Source organism: Cebidichthys violaceus, unplaced genomic scaffold (genome assembly GCF_023349555.1).
Source record: "Cebidichthys violaceus isolate CVI_PGR_0920_01 unplaced genomic scaffold, fCebVio1.0.p SCAF_23, whole genome shotgun sequence".
NCBI classification, from domain to species: Eukaryota; Metazoa; Chordata; class Actinopteri; order Perciformes; family Stichaeidae; genus Cebidichthys; species Cebidichthys violaceus.
The window spans coordinates 4,550,260-4,571,698 of record NW_027176406.1 but is presented as its reverse complement, the minus strand read 5'-3'; the positions used below and the strand labels follow the sequence as shown (position 1 = coordinate 4,571,698).

Below are 21,439 nucleotides of genomic sequence, written 5' to 3'. Positions count from 1 at the left end.
CCTCATTTCTACGTGGGATGCAGACAGATGGGAGAGGCCAGGGGTGGATTGGTTGATCTGCTCATGTGTTAACTGCTGCTGTGTCGGATGGTTTCCTCGTGTCCCACATGAGCCAAGCGGGTATCCAGGCCTGCAGTCAGCTCTCCCACACTGATTTCTCACCCTACACAGACATGTATAAACACGGATAAAACACAAACACTGAAACATAGCAGAAATGGCCCCATGTTTCCAGTTAGTTGTGTGTGTGTGTGTGTGTGTGTGTGTGTGTGTGTGTGTGTGTGTGTGTGTGTGTGTGTGTGTGTGTGTGTGTGTGTGTGTGTGTGTGTGTGGTGTTTTACTCCTCTGTGTCTTGTATATTTATTTGTCAGGTGTTTTGACACCACAGTGAGGAGTTCAGCCATTTGGAGCACATTGAAGGACAGATTTACTTCTTCCTCCAAGATGTGGAAAGATGCCATTTTCCCAAAATATCCTCCCTCAGGGCGCCAGCTCACATTGTGTGCAGATGTAGATCGACCGACTGAAGCAGAGATGTGTGTTAGTGTTTCCACGTTTTGATTTCAGTCCAACCTGCTTCGATTGCACTTAAGAACTCAGAGTTGGAGGTGCGACATGTACTGTTTTATGTTTTGAAAATGAGAGACACATTTCCCATAAATCGTGGTGCTTCCTGTCACTGGGGATGTAACTATTTCCCCCTCCTCCCTGTTGTCCCTTCAGTTATTTTAAAGAGAAAAAGGACGGATAAGAAGAACCAATAACAGCCCATATGCACTCAGATACTGTAGGGTTAAACCATAAAGTTGATGCTGTTTTTATATTAGAACTGTAATAAAGTTGGGTGATGAAGTAATACTTACTGTGAATACTGTCTTTTGAGTAGCGACTATGGCATGTAGGCACACAAAAGGCTTTTATTTTGTTTCAGAGAATGGCAGGATCAAGGCAAGATGGCTGAAAACTTGTGGCAAATAAAGTGCGGAAGACGTGTGCGACGTCTTTTAATTGGAGACAGGCTGTGAACAGCTGTTGCACATGTCAGAATCAGATACTTAGTTACCCGTCCATCCAGCCATAAGAGGTTCTACAGTGTTATCATGCTACTTCCGTCTTTGCTCAGCCAAAAAAAAGTTTTATCAGGTGAATGTAAACATGGTGATTTCAGGCTTTTGAACAAGGACCAATGATGTCGTTTTTATGGAGAAGACAGCCTCTTTCTTTCCTTTGATGTAAACTGAATACAGCTGTAGTCCTCTATGAAGTGGCACACCATTCAAACCTGAGTTTTTGACACTGAAAAGATAAAGAGCATTTATTTAAAAATGGCTTCCTGTGTTTCTGTCTTTGGGCTGTAAAACAATCAGCCACAATGTTGCACCGCGTAAATATCAGTGCAGCAGTTGCTGACGGAGGCTGTCAACCCTCTTGGCAATATTGTAGTTGGTTCATCTAACTTTTCTGGTAAATCGAGCACCAGCGATTTTAAATTGCCAATAAAAGCATCTATTAACAGTGGAGCGCCAAAACAGCATCCATCTTCTTTTAGCCGAAGGTGACGTTTCTTTATGGGTTGAGTCGTGTTTGAGTTTTATCGCACCGAGCATATTTTAATGTGTCTCTGCTTGTTCCACAATGGGCATGCCTGTTTCCTTTTATCTATTTCAGACTTTTTTTTTCTTCTGCCTTTTCAGCTTTCTTGCAGTCTTGATTAATCTTGACAGAGGGAAAAACGTAGTTTGATTAGTGTCTCCATATAAGTGCTCCCTGCTGATCAAATTAAAATTCTGCAGTCTATCTGTCACCCCAATCTCAGTGTGGTTCTCTGCATTCAGACCCTCATATAGAAACCAGTCAAGGAGGGGGGGGGGGGGGGGGGGGAGCTGTACAGAGACTTTTCACACTGCTGATTTTGTTTTGTTTTTCCAGACTATCTTGTCCACAAAATCAGTGAAGTAAAAATTGAAGTACTGTTTTTAAAACTATAGTGTTTTCCCCAGAATTGTGCTGTCTTAGGTTACTTCCCTCCTCTTGTGTCCTTTCTGTTACTGTGGAGGATTTTATCACTGAGGATTCATCTCTGACACGTAGCAAGAAGAAAAACCCTGTTGGAGCCCAGAATGTTAAAGTGGTGATAAGACTGCAGGGGAACCACACTCTGGGTCCGATGGGCGCACATGTGGTGCTGCTTTTGACTGTGGTTTGGCTGCCGGTCTGCCACGCCATACTTTCTGGTTTCAGCATTTTATTTTCATTTGCTTGAGGTAATTTTCACAAATGCTTTTGGGTGTTTTTGTAAAAGGGGGGGAAAAAAACTAAAAGTGCATTTCTATAGCCGAACATCAAGTCTGCGTAACACATTATGGACTTTCCCTTGAGAGATGTTGAAGTCTGTACAGTCAACTCTGGGAATAATTTGAATAATTTAAAATGTTTCATCTCTCTGAGTACAAGCTCACTGAGGTTTATCTAACCCTCCTATGATGTCTTCAAGTATCTAAACCCAATCTTGAATTGAAGAAATAGGAATGATTTGACATTTTGGGAAATATACTTGTATGCTCTCTTGCCAAGACATAAAAGAGAAGATTCATACCACACTCATGTTTGTATGGTAAAATAGGAAGCCTCCAGCACCCAGTTAGCTTAGCCTTGCTTGAATACTGGAAACTTGTGTAAACGGCTGGCCTTCCTCTCTGCATAGGTAACAAAATTACCACAACAAATTATCTTTTTTTAATTTGTACAAAAACCTAAATAAAAAACATGTAATTTGGGTTTCAGGTGCTGGATTTTTTCTGACTTGTTAGATTACCAAGAAACAAGTGGAGACTCCAGGAAGTCAATAGTCCTGACCAAGAAATAGCCTGGCTCAAAAGCGATTTTGTTTTATTTAGCGATTAAACACATGATAAATAATGTGTTTATTAGTGAACTTTAGAAGAGCTGATTCCAGTCGTTAAGCTAAGATAAGTTAATTCATTGTTGGTTGTTGCTTCATATTTACTCAAGAGTATAAATCTTATCTAACTCTTTGCAAGAAAGCGAATAAGCATATTTCCCAAAATGTTGAACAGCGGTTAAGTACATGTACTCAAGTACTGTACTTGCATACACATTTGTGTTACTTGTACTTTACTGAGTATATCCATTTTATGCAACTTTCTGCTTCCACTCTACTACATTTCAGAGACACATTTTTGATTGTTACTTCACTGTATTTATATGTAAGCTTTAGTTACCTCTCACATTACAGTTTTTCATCCCCTTCCTGTCAAGTGAAAAACACATATCTTCATATGTGTTGCTGTTGAATGTTTGTGATAAACTGAAGGATGAAGTGTTCCTTTATGTGTTGAGAAAATCCTCTAACTTCTTAAGCTAAATAAACTGTATAAACTACTTTAAAAAGCCTTTTGGATCAGCTGGAAAATGCATCGTCACAAAGCTGAAAACAGCTGTTTTTCGTTCTTAGAGATACGTGGTTCTCACAGCACAGCGCCCCTACAAACATATGCTGATCTTATTGAAAATAATGAATTGCTGTAGATTAAACCACCTAACATTATATAGTGCAGTTAACATTAGCACAACTATAAACATCAACAGCCGTAAAACACAACATACTCATTAATGCATCAGTAATATTGATCCGGAAACATCTTATATATTAATAAAACACTGACGGGGGACATTTTACTGTCCAAAGTAAACAGTAACAGTAAACTGTTCTTTTATACTGATACTTAAGTACATGTTGCTGATAATACTTAAATATTTTTTCAATTATGTACGGTTTTGAATGCAGGACTTTAACTGGTAGTATTTTCAGTGTGGTAGTAGTACTTTCACTTCTGAATACTTCCACCACTGATGTTAAATCATTCCTTTAACACATCTAGTTTACAAAGACAAACAGGACAAATAATGCAATGGCATCTCTGTTTATTGTATTATAGATGCTCATCTCATTTGCACACATTTTTGTTTAGTTTTTTACATTTTATAGTGTATTTCTGTATCTTGTATCAACTCTAAGAAATTCACATTTACACAATGCATTTTACATTAGTAGGTAAGTACAAGTGACATTCAGCTTTTTCGGGAGCAGGTGCTGATCCATCTGTATCAGCGAACCTCCCCATAGATTTCGTGTTACGGCAGATTACATGTCTGGTAGCCTCTGAAATGGAGGTACATAATGAAACTTACTGTACATGCAAAACCTCTGCACAGTAGAGCTGATTTCTATTGACTAATAGCATATGTGAGTTTTGGAGCAGGAGTCTCAGGTGACATGTCTATGTTTTTGTAATGCTACATGACCCTATTAGTTGCCAGTATTTATAGCATGTTAACACACAGCATGTCTTCATTGGCAACCTATGTGTATAAGTCTCTTAATATTGGTGCCAGGTTTATACAGTTTGCTTGAGTCTCCAAAGGTCATCTGACTTACTAAAAACCTTCATCAGAAATACACACAAAATCATAATATAAGTGAAAAAAACTGCAAAAAAATATATAATCAAACTCCTGAACTTAAAGACACCTGACACTGTACACAGGCACTTGAACTGTGGCACACTCTTTGAGTGCATTCATATTACTTCTAATAAGTGCTACAAAATAATATATCAGTTAGAAAAAATACTGACTCCAAAAAGTGTAATACCATTCATAATACAAACCAACAGGAAAATGAAAAGACAAATGTACAACAACAGAGTGAGGGCAAACTTAAACCTTATCCTTGAATGTGTCTTGCATATTTCTGTTTATATTCGGGTTGTACATTCTTTCATTGTGTTTCTCACTTCACGAGTTGCAGGAGAAAGAGAATAAGTCTGTTTTGGGTGGATGAGTGGGCTGCTCGAGGGTCGATCGGACCTCATGGGGAGACGGAGTCGAGGACTTTCTTTTCTTTGAATCTACACTCGGGTCACTTAAACTGTGGCAGCGTCTGCTTTTAATGTAAGCTGCCACAGCTAGGATCAGGATGAATCACACCAGCTCTCTCAGCAGAGGAGTGAATCATACAGTCGTGTGTGTGTGTGTGTGTGTGTGTGTGTGTGTGTGTGTGTGTGTGTGTGTGTGTGTGTGTGTGTGTGTGTGTGTGTGTGTGTGTGTGTGTGTGTGTGTGTGTGTGTGTGTGTGTGTGTGTGTGTGTGTGTGTGGTCACATGTCCATATTACATGCCCACATCAACGGAGGAGCTGTGAGCAAAAGAACAGCAGCGTTTTTATTATTTTACTGACTTGAGATGTTGGTGGCCATGTGACCGATGCAGCATCACACAAGATAGAATGACTCACTTTCTGTCTTCATGACATTTCTTATCTATCGCCCACTAAACTCTACAAGCTCTACTGACAAGTAACAGCGTCTTGTCTCTTCTTTAAAGTAATGGTTTGAATATTTGCTTTCGTTACCAGAGTAAGCTAAGCTAACACGCTGTTGGCAGTAGCTTTATATTTACTGTATGGAATATGATTATTTTATTAATCTTCTGTTCTAAGTCTAAGGAAGAGAGTGAAAGTCATCAGTGTCTGAATCATGTTGAAATCTGCTTAGTAGCATATCCACCCGTATCTTTCTACGTTTTCCCCTTTTCTACACAATAGCTGCTTTATATCTGTACCTGCCTACCCACCTACTCCATCGTACATCTACAGGTTGTTTACAGAAACCGCCTACTGGTCTTCTTAAATCGCACCACAACAAGAGGGACCCTGAGAAAAGTATGTACCCCTGTCGGAATGGATGCAAAAGCAGTGCAGTCAAACTCAACTACAGTATACTTCTTTTACAAGATATGTTGACTGCTTTTACCATTACTGCAAGCAGCGGGAGGGAGGGGGGGAGCATAAAAGTGGTGATCAAAAGTGCCACCCTGCCTTGCAACTAAGTGCTTTTATATCGCCATGGCCGTACAGTAAATGTCAGTGGCCTTGGACTTGGATAAGAGATCCATAATGTCACGCTGAGGCTTCAAAGAGGGCTGCGTTGGCCCTCGGTTGTCCGCGGCGTTAATCCCGATGAGAAGTGTCTGAGATGAGCCGAGCAGAGGGTAAATGAAGCTGAAACCCTGAGGTAATTACTACCTGCCTGCCGGGACTTCCCGCTAATGGGCCCCCATGTTGACATGAGCGCCGCCGACGATGCATTAGCGCCTCAGCGCTGTTTATCAGGCTTTATCACGCATACAGAGCTTTATGCAAGACTGTAACAGTGAGTGTTTAGAGTGTGGTGGTGTCAGTGAGCTGAGGATAGTGAACAGAGTTTGCCTCTGAGGGGTGTCCCAATTTCCCACTCAGTAGGCGTAAAGAATGACAGATGGGATTCCGGTTTGCCCTTCTTTTTTTTTCTCAGTCCCGAATTCATTTAAGCATCTGTTTAACGAGCAGCTCTGGATACAGGATTTACCGTTGACGTCACAAGACGACTTCGCTTCCCCTCGGGACACCATCGCGGTGAGTCAGCAGAGCTCCACAGTCCAGAGATGTTTCTCTCATGTTGCACATCCAGGCTCCATAGAGGACCGTGGAGGCACCCTGCTGAGTCAGCCGTGTGACTCAAGCAACAAAATGAAAGTAATGCACCACAAACAGGAGACAAACATTGGGCTGTGTTACATTATAAGCATGAAATTACTGAAAGACAATCCCTGGAGTCGCTGCAATGGGGTCGATGATGAGTGCAGGTAGAAGGAAATAGTTGATTACCGAGCGGGCTGCACAGCAATTGACCTTTCTTCCCAAATGTGAGTCACTTGTATCAGTCGGTGCAGCCTCAAACAGTGACGCAAACATCTTACAAGACAACATGCCATGAAATGCGTCGGTGGTGAAACGATAAAAGAACAAGGAACTTCAGAAGACGTTGGTGACTCACAGCTCCCCCGCTGCTTTTTGTATCGCAGACGACGACGGCAGGGGTCTAATGGAGTGAATCCTCTGGAGAGAGACAGAGGATTATCAGAGAGTGGGACGCCACAGAGGAAGATGAGGAGGAAGGTGCACAGGAGAAAAGAAAGAGGAGATGATGGAGAACCTTTCTGCCTTGTTCACCGTTCAGGCACATATATTTCATGGATTATGGAATTAAGGGGGAAATGTAATGATTGAAAACCAAGTTGGCAGTTAGTGAGTCAAGTCAATATTAGCGCTGGAGTAGTCCGTTAATACGAGATGAACTGGCATATACCTATGATTATGTATCTGCAGCGACGTTGGTGCAGATAGTGGTTGGTATTGCCGTAGAAGTCGTGTCCAGGCACACACTGATTAATAGAGTTGAACTCTATATGCAGGGATGAAGAGTCACACTGGGGCCCAAAGGTGCTGGGAGGGGTCCATACAAGTCAAGTCTTTGCTCTGTGGCCACTTCAGATATGAATCCCCTCCCCAAGGCTTTATGTTTGGTCCACGGTTCAAGTCTCCACTCTCCTCTCCCCGTCTTCAGTTCTGACGCCTCTTCCTCTTCCTCAGACTTCAGGGGGAGGCGTGTCAGGCTGGGGTCCGCCATCCACCCTCACCACTGTGGAGAGAAAGTGAGAAGACGTATGTCAGGCTCTGGAAGAGTACACAGGGTGATGTGTGGTGATATTTAAATCAGCGGTGGTTCATTTTCATAATGAACCCATAGAAATAGAGCAAGAGTAGAACGGACATCCAGCTGTTAGCCGTGGTCATTCGACTAATTCAAAAGAAAATGACGATTGCTGTTATGGTGACACTACCTGTCAGTGTTTTCAGAAAGTGTCCTCTCTAGCTGCGAGGCAACCGAGAAAGTGCACATTGGAAGGCTCTCCATGCCGTCACAGTTCTTAGCAATGCACTTAAAAATGGCCGCCGTTCCGACCATCCAGCCATGTAGAATCGTTCTAGTCGCGTTGTATTTCTATGCATGGACCTTTTTCTTACTCACACAATTATGCATACTCAATTCTTGTTTCTCACTGAGCAGCTCCATTTTAGCACCTCGAATAGCTTCTGAATGTTTTTAATTAGAATCCCGACCCACAAAGATTATAACCTCCTATCCACCAAAATACTGTCCTTCTGCATGGAGAAACTCTGAACCCCGTTATAGTCACACTTTTCCCTGCAGGGGGCCCTGTGGTGTCACTCACTCCTCTGAATCGGCTAAACCGGAGTCATTAGCCGGATGAGGATGGGAGACAAATGAACTCATTTCCCACAAACCTCTTAACCTGCTGTCAATTGAGGGAAGCCATGGAAACGCCTCGGGAATGCAGAGGCGTTCCTGGGAGGACCCCCGAGTCCGGTGGGTGTTCTCTCGTCTTCATCAATGCCACGTTGTGCCAGCGAAGTGTAGTACAAGAGGGTTTATTTTAACTCTTTAAGAGGGGGGGGGGGGGGGTTCTTTTGTCGACTCATAACGTCATACCCCCCCTCCTCCTGCTGTTTTCTTTCCTTTTCCCATCCTCAAAACCCATCTTTTTTTCCCACACATTGTCTTGGTATAAAATACACTTGGATTACTACACACTGCCTCTGTGCCCACTGTTTATATCAGAATAGATCCTATCCAGTGACGGCCACAGTCCATAGCACTCCTCTGGCTTGCTTCCTGTTTAAACAGACACTCTACAGGCATCAAGAGTGACAAAGAGCAGAAGGACACTGATGCTGGCCAGTGCACAGCCATCTGTAATGCACCCACAGTGGCCTGCACCTGCTCTTCTACCTCAGTGCTACATTCATTGCAGTGCACCTCATATTGGAGGCAGTGCTGATAAAAGTGGCCATGTGGCTGCCCGATGTTTTCAGTCCGACCTCATTCCAAGAATCAATACAAGCTGTCTTTCACCGAACCAGCTCAATCTGTTCTGAAATGTGAACTCCCAGCAAAGCTTTGTTACCGACTTCTTCTTCTCTTCCATTCTTTTTTTTTAATCAGCCCATTCAGGCAATCCTGATTGGACCCTAAGCCCCGATAAAAGCTTTCAAATTTGCTGATTGGGATTGAATTTGAGATGATTTCTTGGTAATCACAAGAGCTCCCGGGGAAAACTTAACAGACATTGGGATTGTTTTACTAATTCGAATAATATATTACTTGTTGTGTTGCTTTACTTATCGTTCGTTGGGGACAGCGCTTCATTGGACAACTTATTTTATTACATTTTCATTTAAACCCCAAATTCCATGTCCAGATTTGAAATCAATGGCCTTCTGGGCACAGACACATAAAGGTCGCCTCTTCTTACCTACTACAGCCCCCCTTCACTCGCTGGCAATTTGTCTAACTTTTTGGGACATATTTAGGATGATAATGTTTGGTCTTAAAGGCCCTTAATCTCAATTAGCTTATACAATGAGTAGTGGGATCCCAAATGAACACAGTATTTTCTATCTCATATGATGTATTGAATGCACTTATTGTAAGTCGCTTTGGATAAAAGCGTCTGCTAAATGACTGTAATGTAATGTAATGTACCTTTACTGTTACCTAAAGTATGCACTATGTAGCTGTTTTATGCATGAGAAAAATGATCTAACATAGAAGAAAAATAAATATTTGATCCGACTGCAGATCTTAAAGCCTCAGGGGGCATTAACATGAATGGGACATCTCTACCTTTGGCTGAGCCATGTAACTTTACAACAAGAAATGTTACATACATATTTACAATTATTTCCATGTGTCTTTCAGATTAAGACCAAACTACTGATTTTACTGTTAATTCTGGTTTATTCAGAACTGTATGCCTGCTGCTGCTGCACAATTCTCAGCCAGTTATAAAGCTAAGACATACATTTCTACCCCTTCTTTGTCAAAATTCAAGATTTCTCCAATAACCCTGCTTCAGTTGGTGGTTTGACTGACATTCCCTCGACTCCATTTTGTGTAGACTGTGGGGGTCAAACTCAGGACAGGGATGCACGGCTGGGTGATGTGAGCGAGGGCTTGGAGTCTAAATAGAGTTTAAATTTTAAACACATTCAATATGCACGATCCAGGGGGGGGCAGGCGGGGAGGGGTGCTGCACAGATAGATGGTTCTTTTTAATGGAGATGAGCAGACCGAAATGAGGCCGAGCACCCTTCACGCCGGAGCTCCCACCAGTGAGTCATGCAGGGAATACCCTCTCTGGATGTTGTCAGTCAAAACACGGGACAGTTTCATTGCTCCGTTTCTCTTTTTTAAAGGCTCATTTGACTTGTTTTGACTGGACGTGTTACCATTATTTTAGTCAGCAGTAAAAATATGGTTCATTGGAAACGGGGAAACCCCCCCAGCGATTATCATGGATTTATTGTGCATATTCTCACCCTCTCACGTATTTTATCAGAACCAGTTGGTTGTGGAAGAACCAACGGACCCCAGCATGAGAGCTTTTGCTGCCTTTTTTTAATGGCTTCCGCACCCGCAGACGGGGCTAATGCCAATTAGCACGTGCTAAACGCTGGCACTGGATCAGCTTTTGAAAGGAAGCGAGACCAGGCCTGGATCCAGTCTCGTAACACCTGCTAATGAGCCGATCAGTTAGAGAGGCGACAGGGTTAAAGGGGCAGTCTTCTTCTTACTGAAACGATGCCGATTTGTTCCTCCTAAAGAAATTCCTTCTTTTCTTAGACGTGCAGCAGGGTTCTCATTTGTTTGAATGGAAGAATGAAGAGAGGGACTCGAACAAAACACAAAAACTAAATAAGCTTTTCCCAAGCCTCATTAGAATGTGATGGGTATCCCTGAAAAGACACGGTCATGTGGATTGTTAGAGGGAGGATTTATCAGCTGTTTGGCTTGTTAGCACATTATTATCCCTTTTTAACTATATTTAGGCTTTACTGTAATTCACAGTGAGACGAGGAAGGAAACATAAGAGATCCGTAGAGAGAGAGTCTGGGAGAGAAGCATGAATGACTGAATGAATAACAAGATCATAACTGAACTTGAGACTTCTTCCTCAGGTAAAAAGCCTCTCTGGTTTATGTGTATAGATCGAGTGAGTGCGCGGGTTTCATCTCTTTAATGTGAGTGCTATTTGAGTATTGAAGAAAGGTAGACTGCTCTGGGGTCACATCTCATTCCTGCCACACTCGCTTTTATTCTCAGAGCTGTTAAAGGTTATCCTCTTTTTGTATCGGTGCAGACTCCACATGATACACCCAGCTTCTTTCTGTGTGAGTGCTGGTGCTCAGTGTGAGTGATGCTAATAGGTCTAAAATATATATCCGTTACTCAAATCCTCCGGTTTGAGTAACGTTTTATAAAAACTACAGTGCAAATCTGTTAAGAAACTACCTAGTCTTTTTTTTGTAAAATGAAAGTATATATTTGTGGCCCATTTTCTGAAAGACCTTCAGTATTAACTCTTTTTTTTTATTTATTTTTTTTATATGTCTTATGCTTTAAATACAAATATATGATTTATTACAGGAGATTGGGTTATTTTGCAAAACACATACTGACTCTAAAAAGCAATGAATCTAAACAATCAGTTTTTTCTCTCTTAATGCACTGCGCTCAAAGAAGTAAACTGAGATCACAGTGAATTGCTTTAATATAGATCAGTAAAGTGCATAATGCTGTTTTTACCCCGACAAGCCAGACGTTATTTACAGAGTTAATCTCGCATAACCTTTTACATTTTGTCTGGCTTGCAAGACTACGTCGCAAAGTCGGTCCCACAGACATACACCCAAAATACTTCATGAGTCAAAGAGAGACGCATATAGAGAAAGTAGTAAGAGTAGTAAAGGCACATATAGATCAAACATATGTTGCATGGTTTTTAAATGTTCTGTACACTAATATAGAAACTCTGTCAAACATCTTTCAGCACTGAATTCTTCAGCCTCTTATTGATGGTATACCACAACATGTGTTATTAGGAGGCATACAGCCAAACTAATGTTCAGTATCTGCCTCACATTCATGTTACTACCGGTTCCCTAAATCATAATCTCTACATTCCTTCAGTTTAATATATCATGCATGTAAGATTTGGCTGCTGGGTGTGAATCCTGCTCCGATGTGATGTATTTTGTGATTGATCTCCGTCCCCAGAAATGTGTTTCCCTAAAGGAAAAGGCTTGCACACTGCTGGAGAACCAAGTAGAATCTCAGCAGTGTATCCTGATGTAATCAATAATGACAGCTAGTATATCATGGTGTGAAGGAGGAATGTACTCGGACCTGGATGAGTGTCTGATCAAAAAGGTTAACATCTGCTCTGTCAGAAGTTCTATATCTAACACATATTAGATGAAAATATGTTTACATGTCTTGGTGTTTAGTTAATTGACCCTTGGACTGGGTGATTTGACTGAAATCTATATCACAATATTATTAATGGCCACTTTATTAGGTACACCTGTACAATCTAATGTAATCCAATACAACAGCCCCGCCGTACCATTTTTCTTTAAGAAGCTCATGATGTTTTTTTGGTGACTTTTAGGGAAATGTGTGAATTAATTGATATATTTACTACTGAGGCCGTAGCTGTATATTCCCAGTATAGCATATGCAAGTTTGTACTATAGATCAAATTAACTTGATTGTAATGCAACTCAAAATGCAAAAAACCCCTCAAAAATCTAATATTATTATTATTATTATTTTGCAAATGATTGCACAACAACTAAACCTGATTCACTACAATAATATTGGATTGTCCCCCATCCCTAATGAATGCTCATGAAAATATTCACACACTTTTTGTGAGTTTTCCGCTTACCAATCTGTTCCTGTGTGCGTGAGCGTGAAGGCTGAGCCTGGACTTCAGCCTGGGCCTGCTGCTGCTGCTGCTGCTGCTGCTGCTGCTCCTGCAGACTCTGACTGTCCACCGAGATGCCGCTGTCGCTGTGCAGCTTCTCTCCTTCCGGCGTCACCATCTGGTTGTTTGTAGCCGCACGGTTGTTAGCAGCCTGCTTGTTCTGCTTGCAGCTATTCCACCTGTGGAAAGAAGTGGCATGTCAGAGGAAGATGACTTTCTGCTCAATATGATGCAGTCGTGCGATCCTATCTGTAGTTCAATATTTGGATTTCACAGCAGTTATGAGCGATGAAGCAATAACTGATGAGTGAAAACAGCATTTTAAATTATTGCGCTCAGATATTCAGAGCTAATACCCGCTAGAAAAGAGGAACAGGTCTACCTTTATCTGTAATCAAGAACCCACCGTTTCAAAAATATCTGTAAATTTCAATAATATATCGTCATTTGTCTGCAAATGGAAAACTACAATAAGACGTTCAAAAACAGCTTAACAATTCTTTACTAATGCTTCTCTTTAAAAGGATGAATGACTCGCATAGCAATGGTTAAAATATTCATGAGGTATTGAGTGATACAGTGCAGTTAACAGAAAACCAAGGTTTTTCTATAAAATATTGTGTGTTAAAGAAATTCACATGAATTGCAGTCTGTTTTCTGCATGACGACAATTACATGAGGATTATGAGCCAGATGTGTGCGTGACTCTGCTGATAAACCCTGGTCGGCACTTTGCAAACAGTCAGTGCCACTAATGAGCTTGTTGACTTGTTTCAGACGCTTTTCTGCCCCGGCTTGTATCTGTCTGAGTGCCTGCATGCATGTGTGTGTGTGTGTGTGTGTGTGTGTGTGTGTGTGTGTGTGTGTGTGTGTGTGTGTGAGAGTGTGAGTGAGTGAGTGAGACCTCTGTAATGCATTAAGTGTTGTGACCTTCTTTCTTTTTTGTGTGAAAAACTCATTGTGGTACATTTGAGTGATTCTCTAGAAGTGGGTCAAAAGCTCTTTGACCATCACAGGCCTGAATATTTCAACAGGCACCTTACTAACATTTTTTCGCCCAGGGCAACATCTGTCACTGTCCAACACCACCCACCAGACCACTATCTCCATCATCCTCTTTGTCCTAGATTTTGTTGGGGAAGAGGTGCAAAAACCCAATTGTGTTGATGTCTTTAACCACAAAGCAGCACACAGCGGCTTCTCATCTCGTTATTTTCTACCAACTGACCTCTTAAAAACGATGTAGGCCACGAGGCCCACCACCACGGCGGCCAGGATGGAGCAGTAGATAGGGATGAGGTTTTCGTTGAGCCCGTGGCCGAGGAAGCGTGGAGAGCCAGCGCTGGACGTAGTCGTCTCTCCTGGCAATGGGCTGTCTGAGCCATCGGGGAGGAAGTAATTGGTGAAGGAGGGTGGAGACGGGCCCATATCGGAGGTGGGAGTAAAATATGTTGGGAGGAGAGGATCTGTGTGGGAGAAAAGGGAGCATCTGTGAGAAAACAAACACGCCTAGATACGACTGAGAAAGAAAACAACTTGCGTCTGCAGCTACGCTAGCAGCTCTGTGAGGCTTTGCTTGAGTACAGTAGTAATTTGAGCTTAATGCTAACATCAGCATGCTAACATCAGCATGCTAACATGATGGTGTTTACAGTCGAGGAAGAAGAAATCATTTTCTTTACGTTTTTTAGTAAAAGTAGCAATACCACAGAGTAGAAATACTCTGTTACAAGTAAAGTTCTGCTTTCAACAATCTTAGTTCATTAAAAGTATAAAAATATGAGCTTCAAAATATACATGAAGTACCAGAAAAAAGAGTACCAGTTATGTAGTACATTTTCCCATTTTAGAAAATGTTATATTATAATTGATGATTCTTATTAGTATACATACTCATTAGTGTGTTCATCACTTTACTGTTGCAGCTGGTAAAGGTCAGGCTACCTTTCGTTACTTAATATTCTGCTGGGTTACTTGTGATTATATTTTATATTAATGAATCTGAATCTGCTAAGTCACTAAAGTTATCGCATAAATATAGTGGAGTAAAAAGTATAATATTACTGAAGTAGAAAATGAAAATCCTCAAGTAAAGTAGAAGTGTCTCAAAATTGTACTAAAGTACGGGACTACTTGAGTAAATGTTTTTTAAGCAGCTATAATGTTAACCATGTTCGCCATTTTAGTTGAGTGTGCTTCATCCTCAGAAACATGACTGTACCGAATGTTATGATGATTCATGTTCCATGTCAACCTTATTCTCTCGCTGAAGGAAAAGTCAAAGCATCAGCAAAGTTCTTAGGATTCATCCTCTGGGGACCATGTATGCCGGTACAACATTTGAATCCACCCAGTAGTTGTATTTGCGTCCGGGCCAAAGTGATGGACCAACGCACCAACATTGCCACCCACAGAAAACAACCCTATCATGACGAGACACTTTCATATCTTCTCTGAGAGCTTGTTTGTTGGGGTGTAGTCATTAAGTCCCCAACCAGATGTCTTATACACTGCACACATGCGGCAGCTGTTTCTGATAAGACAGATGTGTTCTGGCCGAGTTGCTGTGTGCAGAAAGAAAAGGAATGTTCCTCGACGAGGGGGGGGGCAAATATCCGTCACCCACCAGCCCACCCCACAACAGGCCCTGCACGCCAGGTCTCTTCTCACCACATCCCCATCTTTGGGGATCTCTGCACATTGCTTGACATCAAGGCCATATGGATCAATGCAGAACAAAGTCCGGGGCTTTAGAGAGGTCATCACTTTGAGTGTAGCCTTTGCTGAGGCCAGAGAGGCAGGAAGGCTCTGTGCTACTGGATGTGTCTGGTTTCTATCATAGCAAAGCCTGGAGAGAACAGTCATTTTCATAAACTGTCCTATTTCCTCTTTCTTTGTGAGCGCCATTAATGATTCAGTGTAATCTTGCCCACTCTGATGGGCATGACTTGTCCTTGAAAACACAGTTTATCCATTACATTACATTACAGTCATTTAGCAGACGCTTTTATCCAAAGCGACTTACAATTCAGGATCTATCTACACACCGTAGACGCAGCTACGGGAGCAATTTTGGGGTTAAGTGTCTTGCTCAAGGACACATTAACATGAGACTAGTAGAGCAGGAGCCGGGGATCGAACCGCCGACCCTCTGATTGAAAGGCGGCCCCTATCCATCAAATCTCTCCTACAAGTCCTGTCATATTATACTTGTTTTGAAGAGTGCTTTAACTAAAACTGCAGTGATTCTGTCAGATGGTAGAAAGGCTCAAAGAGCGGTCTGCAGATTAGTCCCTCCCTCAGGGTATAGTGCAGCAGGCCGAGGAGAGGGCCCGTCCAGCCAAAGCCAAAACTCCTCTGAGCTCAGCAGCCTGGTGGGGATGGAGAATGTGCAGCCTGGTTCAGATCTGAGCCTGTAATTCCCAGCAGAACCTCAGGCTGCTCCTCATTAGCTTCGTACTGGCGCTCACAGGATTAACCCTGTGGAGACCCCCGAGGCTTCCTTCAAGGCCGAAGACCGGGACGCTCTATATATATATATATATATATATATATATATATATATATATATATATACATGTTCGGGGTCGTCCTTCTTTACAATTGTTCTGTTTTTAGGGGTTTAACTCTGTCAGTGTGACGGATAAACCCAATACGCTTATTACAGAAAGGGAATCAGATTACCAACCAGCTGTCTTGTAATGTAACTAAATTCTATTCTTCTTTACCGATAAATGACATTTACTCATTCATGACTTTAAAGCATGGCTGAAATTTTAGAAACTGAGAAATGGTTCAAAGGGTCGGTTCTCACAAATATATTTTCTCCTTTAACTCCAATAGCATCTACTGGAGGCTAGCACTGCGGATACTTTTCATTTTATTTGTACAGTAATCCACCTCCTAAATTACTGCCTCTAGCTCAATTCTGTGGAGGTGAATGGAATTTGTTTTGAGTTGCTTACAGGATTGAAGAATTACATTTTAAGAATTAGACAGCAGTGTATCTTTCCGGCTCAAAGAGCAAAGATTGTTGGAAGCAAAACTTTACTTGTAACAATGTCCTGGACCTCACTGTCGAGAAGTTTTCATTGGAAGGTCTTGGAGCTGAAGAAATGTTTGTGTATGGAAACTGTCGACAGTGCGTTCTGCAGAGCGATGGGCCAAGACATGTTGATGTTCAATTTTTAAAATGTCATTTTTATTGCTTTTTAGCATGACAGTATAAATCTCTGAGATGGATTTCTATAAACCTGGCTTACTAAAAATAATTTTAAAAGTTATTACCATTACAATTAACAGCTGTTACTTCATTTTTGTACATAATGGAATGCACCTGCTCTTTTTTTCAGCATCAGACTATCTACTAGAAAACACAGAAATAGTGTCCCACTATCATTTAAATGTTTACAAATTTAGGGTGCTCTTTTTTTAAATCAAAATTTTTGTGAGGAAAAATGGATGAAGTGACCAGTGATGTGGTCAGATGACAAGAAGAAGAAATTCAGTGGACCATCACGGACAAAGGCCGCCTACACATATTTATATACATGGCAGATAGTCAAGTTTCTACACATTGATTTGTTGCATAATTTACACACGGTTACTCGCTTTAATACTCCGATGGGACCTTGATGGGCAACTTATGTGGACATATTTGAAAAAAAAAACTTCTGCTGGGCGTTAAAGAGTCCATGTTGGTCTCTGCGTCTGCGCAGTGATGACGGGGCATTCCTGCCTCCCGGAGGGGGTATTGGTTTACTGAAATGCTAGAAAGCATCTTTCACGGACAGAAAAATACAGCACATGTGCGGGCCATACTTAGAAACAGAAATAATGCAGAGGTCTATTTAAAGCGGGTGCTATTGATTCGGATCTGTCTAAAAGGAGGGCGCGCTCGGAGAAGGGTAACATTGGTGTCTGTATTACACGCGTTTCTTGACCTTTCCTGGGATGTAGTCAGGTTTCCTCAGCTCCGCTATACATCATCCAGCTAATGGAGGGCCGGCTAATGGTATTAGCAATGCAACACGAGCTTGCAAATAGAATAAATTGTGAATGGGGAGGTGTGAAAGTGTGCAGACGGTCTGGCCGGACATGCAGTTTGTCAAAGAAGCCTTTCCTTTAGCACACACTGAGATATCATTCATCCTTGCACTGCCATGAGTGCCCGTCTTTGGTGCAATGACTGTTTTCTTCATGCAGATGTATTTATGCATCAGTCGCACCTCAGGACTCGCCGTAAATTGTCTTTCTCACTCTGAGCCAAGATGACAGCTCTCCTGGGAGTCTGCTTCACATAACACTGACTCAACACAGAGCTACAGCTTAAGTACAGTGTACTACGTCTTTATCGTAACTCCCCCTCTTTCCTCTCTAGTTCTCTGGGCTGATGTAGAAAACACGACTGGCTGTAGACCAAAGGATAAACCTGGGCCTCCAGAGGCTGCATACCTCAGCTGGAACAGAATGGGAGCTTAAAGGCGGCCGTGGAGCTTTAACAATTTCATTTTGGCTTCAGTGGGTTTAAAACACTCATGAAACAAAATAAAACTAGCCCGGGATTTTATGAGCGTGGGGCTGTGTGCGCGCAGGGAGATGTGTTTATTAGCAGGGTGTGGACGAGAGAGGGAGAAAAAAAAAGATTTAATTTTTATGAGCCATTGAGGTCTTTATGGTGAAGTTAACCCCGGGGTCCTGTGCAGAGGTTGGTGTCTCGGCTTCTGCCAGTTCAGGGTGGAGATGAGCAGCTATCGGGCATAGCACATGCACAATGACCTCTTTATCAGCCGCCAAACACTCCGTCTCTCTCAGCTCAGCCTCGGTCTCAATCTTCCCCTGTGTTTGTCACCGGACGCGCGCACATCCATCACACACACACACGACAAATTATTCAAGTGAGCGCTCTGTCTTCTATTAGGGAGGGTTAATAGGGAGAGCGGAGCGGAGGGCAGACAGAGAGGCAGAGTGTTAGGAGAGAGTGAGGGGGGGGGGTGCAGATGAACAGAGGAGCTGCTGTAAAGTGCTCTGATTAGCAGGAGTAATTATACTGCAGCGGTGAAGGCGCTGAATGCACACTTCCACCACTTCGCTGGCCCGGCCACTCGAGGGCCACTGTGGGAAGAGAGAGAGAGAGAGAGAGAGAGAGAGAGAGAGAGAGAGAGAGAGAGAGAGAGAGAGAGAGAGAGAGAGCAATGAAGGGAGGAGGGGTGAGTGGGGTAATAGAGAGAATAAAACGTCTTCTTTTATCTGTTTTTTTTATCTTTTCTTCTCTTTTTCTCGAGGACAAACACTCAAATAGACCCTCAATACTTGAATGCAAATCTTCCCAACTGTTGACTGAACTGCACCTTTTAAGAAAAAACTCTGCCGAGGCCAAACGGACGGAGACTTTCGATAAAAAACGCAGGAGGTGTTTTCAATTTCAGATCAAAGAGATTCACACATGTGCAGTGTCCGGAGTTTAATGAAAAATGTACATGTTGAAGCTCACTTGGCAGAGGGAAGAGCGTGTGTGCGCGCCAGGTTATCCCGCTATCAGCTGTATTGATTTTGGATGCTCATGAAAAGTGTTGTGAGTTTGAAGCTTGAGAGGACCGTGTGTGTGTTTGTGTGTGTGTGTGTGTGTGTGTGTGTGGGTCCTGCAGTCAAGTGTGTGTACTCATAGAGGTCATTCAGCGAAACCTGAGCACGAGCAGAAGAAATCCCAGGACTCGAATCGACCCCTCAACATAGAATACCAGCACAGCACATATGCTGCAGCTCTCACTGTCTGTTTTCATCTCCATTTCTTTCTCTCGCCCTCTCTCTGTCTGTGATTGTATCAAGTAATTGACACTTGGTGACAGCTTGATATGAATTGGGAATTTAGGGATTTGAAAATACCCCAATCACGTCTTTTTACTGAATGCAGGAGAAAGAGAGAGGCAGAGACAGCATGATAGGAATTAAAGTCTCGATGAAATTAAGCCTCTTTTTTTTATAAGCAATTTTAAATCACTGCCCTGTTCACATTGTGCACCAATTTAAGACTTTATGCAATAAGTTACAAAAAATCAATTTCTTTGTATTTTTGTATCAAATTCCAATCATCTTTTTTACTTACTAAATATGACATGTTCTAACATAAGCTAGTACTGACCATTCCAATATCAAGACGTCCATCCATCCATCAATCTGCAACTTTTGGCAAGAAGAGAGGTGTGTGTGTTGAATTAGCTACATTATAAGCCCGTCCCACTTTTTAACAGTCCAACCAACTGCAAAGGACTTGAATTAAATCCCTCTGACAAAAAAATAAATAATTACTCAAACAGGATGAGAATCCCAGCGTGCAGCTTCCTGTTTGCTGCAGAAAACATATCTGCATGCATCATAGACCACCATGGAAGGCCTGGAAACATCATCACCACCACCACAGCTGTTACCCACAGGCCTACTGGTGCAACATGACAGGGCTCTCCTTTCAAACGGACGTCCCACAAGGTCACTTATCGTGCCATCTCCAGTCGCAACCGTCACTGCCGCTACATTGCTATCACTTAGGACGAGGCGGGTCAAAGGTGAGACCGGCTGCATGGGTGGGCGCTAAATGGGCAGCAAAAGGCTTTATTGTGGCCTACTGTACATCAGATATGTCTCTAATACAGTCGATGTTCTGCATGTTTTAAGGAGCATAGGGGGCAGAGTTTTTTTTACGGCTGTGAGTCCTGTCCCGTTACAGCCTCGTGGGTCTTTCAGAGTGGACATATCTTCCTCTATCCGTGCCGAGGAACATTGTAATACTTCACTAGACTACATTATTGTGCCTCGGTTAGATGTACGTATGTGTCATTCCTGGCATCTCACCATGTGAAATTTGGTTCACACACTTGCTTCCAGCACTTCCAACTTCAAATTTGTTGCATGATTCAGAAAGTTTGAATATTGGAGGGATGATTTTTTATTTTTTTTCAAAAACAACAAGGCGGAACTTTGATCTTAGCTTGAGCTGGCACAGATGTGGACATTTCCAGGTACAATGGACATTTTTGTATTTTGCTCGATCATGTAAAGTTGTAAACAAGACTAAGAGCCTTCAGCCATTTAATGTGTGCTCAAATACTTCAGTCTGGACCGAACAGGCGGAGGGAGGCTTCACATTACCATCATTCATCATGACAAAAAACTGCCAAAAAAAAAAAGCCTCTTTCCATTTTTGCTGGAACAATATCTACTTTGTCCTTTTCAATCCCACAGATTTCTTGCAAAACTTGACCTGATTTACGATTTAAGAGCTGAGCCTAGCAGACACCACAGTTGATCTTGCTTGTGTTCAAAATAACTGATGATTCATTGATGATAAAAGTCTAAATGTTCCGGGTGGAAGGAAAGGTGGTAAGTCATCGTCTATGTTATTAGCCCTTCTTCCACCTCATCTACCGCTCCTGCTTTTATCTTTCCCTCGTCCATTCCTCCGCTGCCTGTCAGTGCTATTACACTCTATTAAAACAGGAATTTACACATCCTCTGTACTACAACAGGGTGTTGACAGATTTTTGAGGTTCATTAACTTTGTGGATCCAAATACCTGCCAGCGTCTATGCCGATAAAATCCCAACCGAGTCGGCCTTAGAAAAAGAAATATTGCGCTCAAGTATAAATCCCAACATTCATATCAGAATATTGCGATGTTCATTTAATGATTAT

The 21,439-nt window shown here is 42.2% G+C and overlaps 1 protein-coding gene across 1 annotated transcript in view; it reads right to left on the bottom strand.

Annotated features, from left to right (window-relative positions):
• Positions 1-3,928: 3,928 nt before the first annotated feature.
• The window catches only part of ngfra (nerve growth factor receptor a (TNFR superfamily, member 16)), a 30,347-nt gene continuing 12,836 nt past the window's right edge, over positions 3,929-21,439 (bottom strand). Inside the window, exons 4-6 of the mRNA XM_068718552.1 lie at positions 13,980-14,217; positions 12,713-12,930; positions 3,929-7,539 (exon numbers count right to left, since the gene is read on the bottom strand). Coding sequence (XP_068574653.1) covers positions 7,487-7,539; positions 12,713-12,930; positions 13,980-14,217 — 509 coding nt within the window. The 3' untranslated portion in view covers positions 3,929-7,486. The remainder of the gene's footprint in view (positions 7,540-12,712; positions 12,931-13,979; positions 14,218-21,439) is intronic.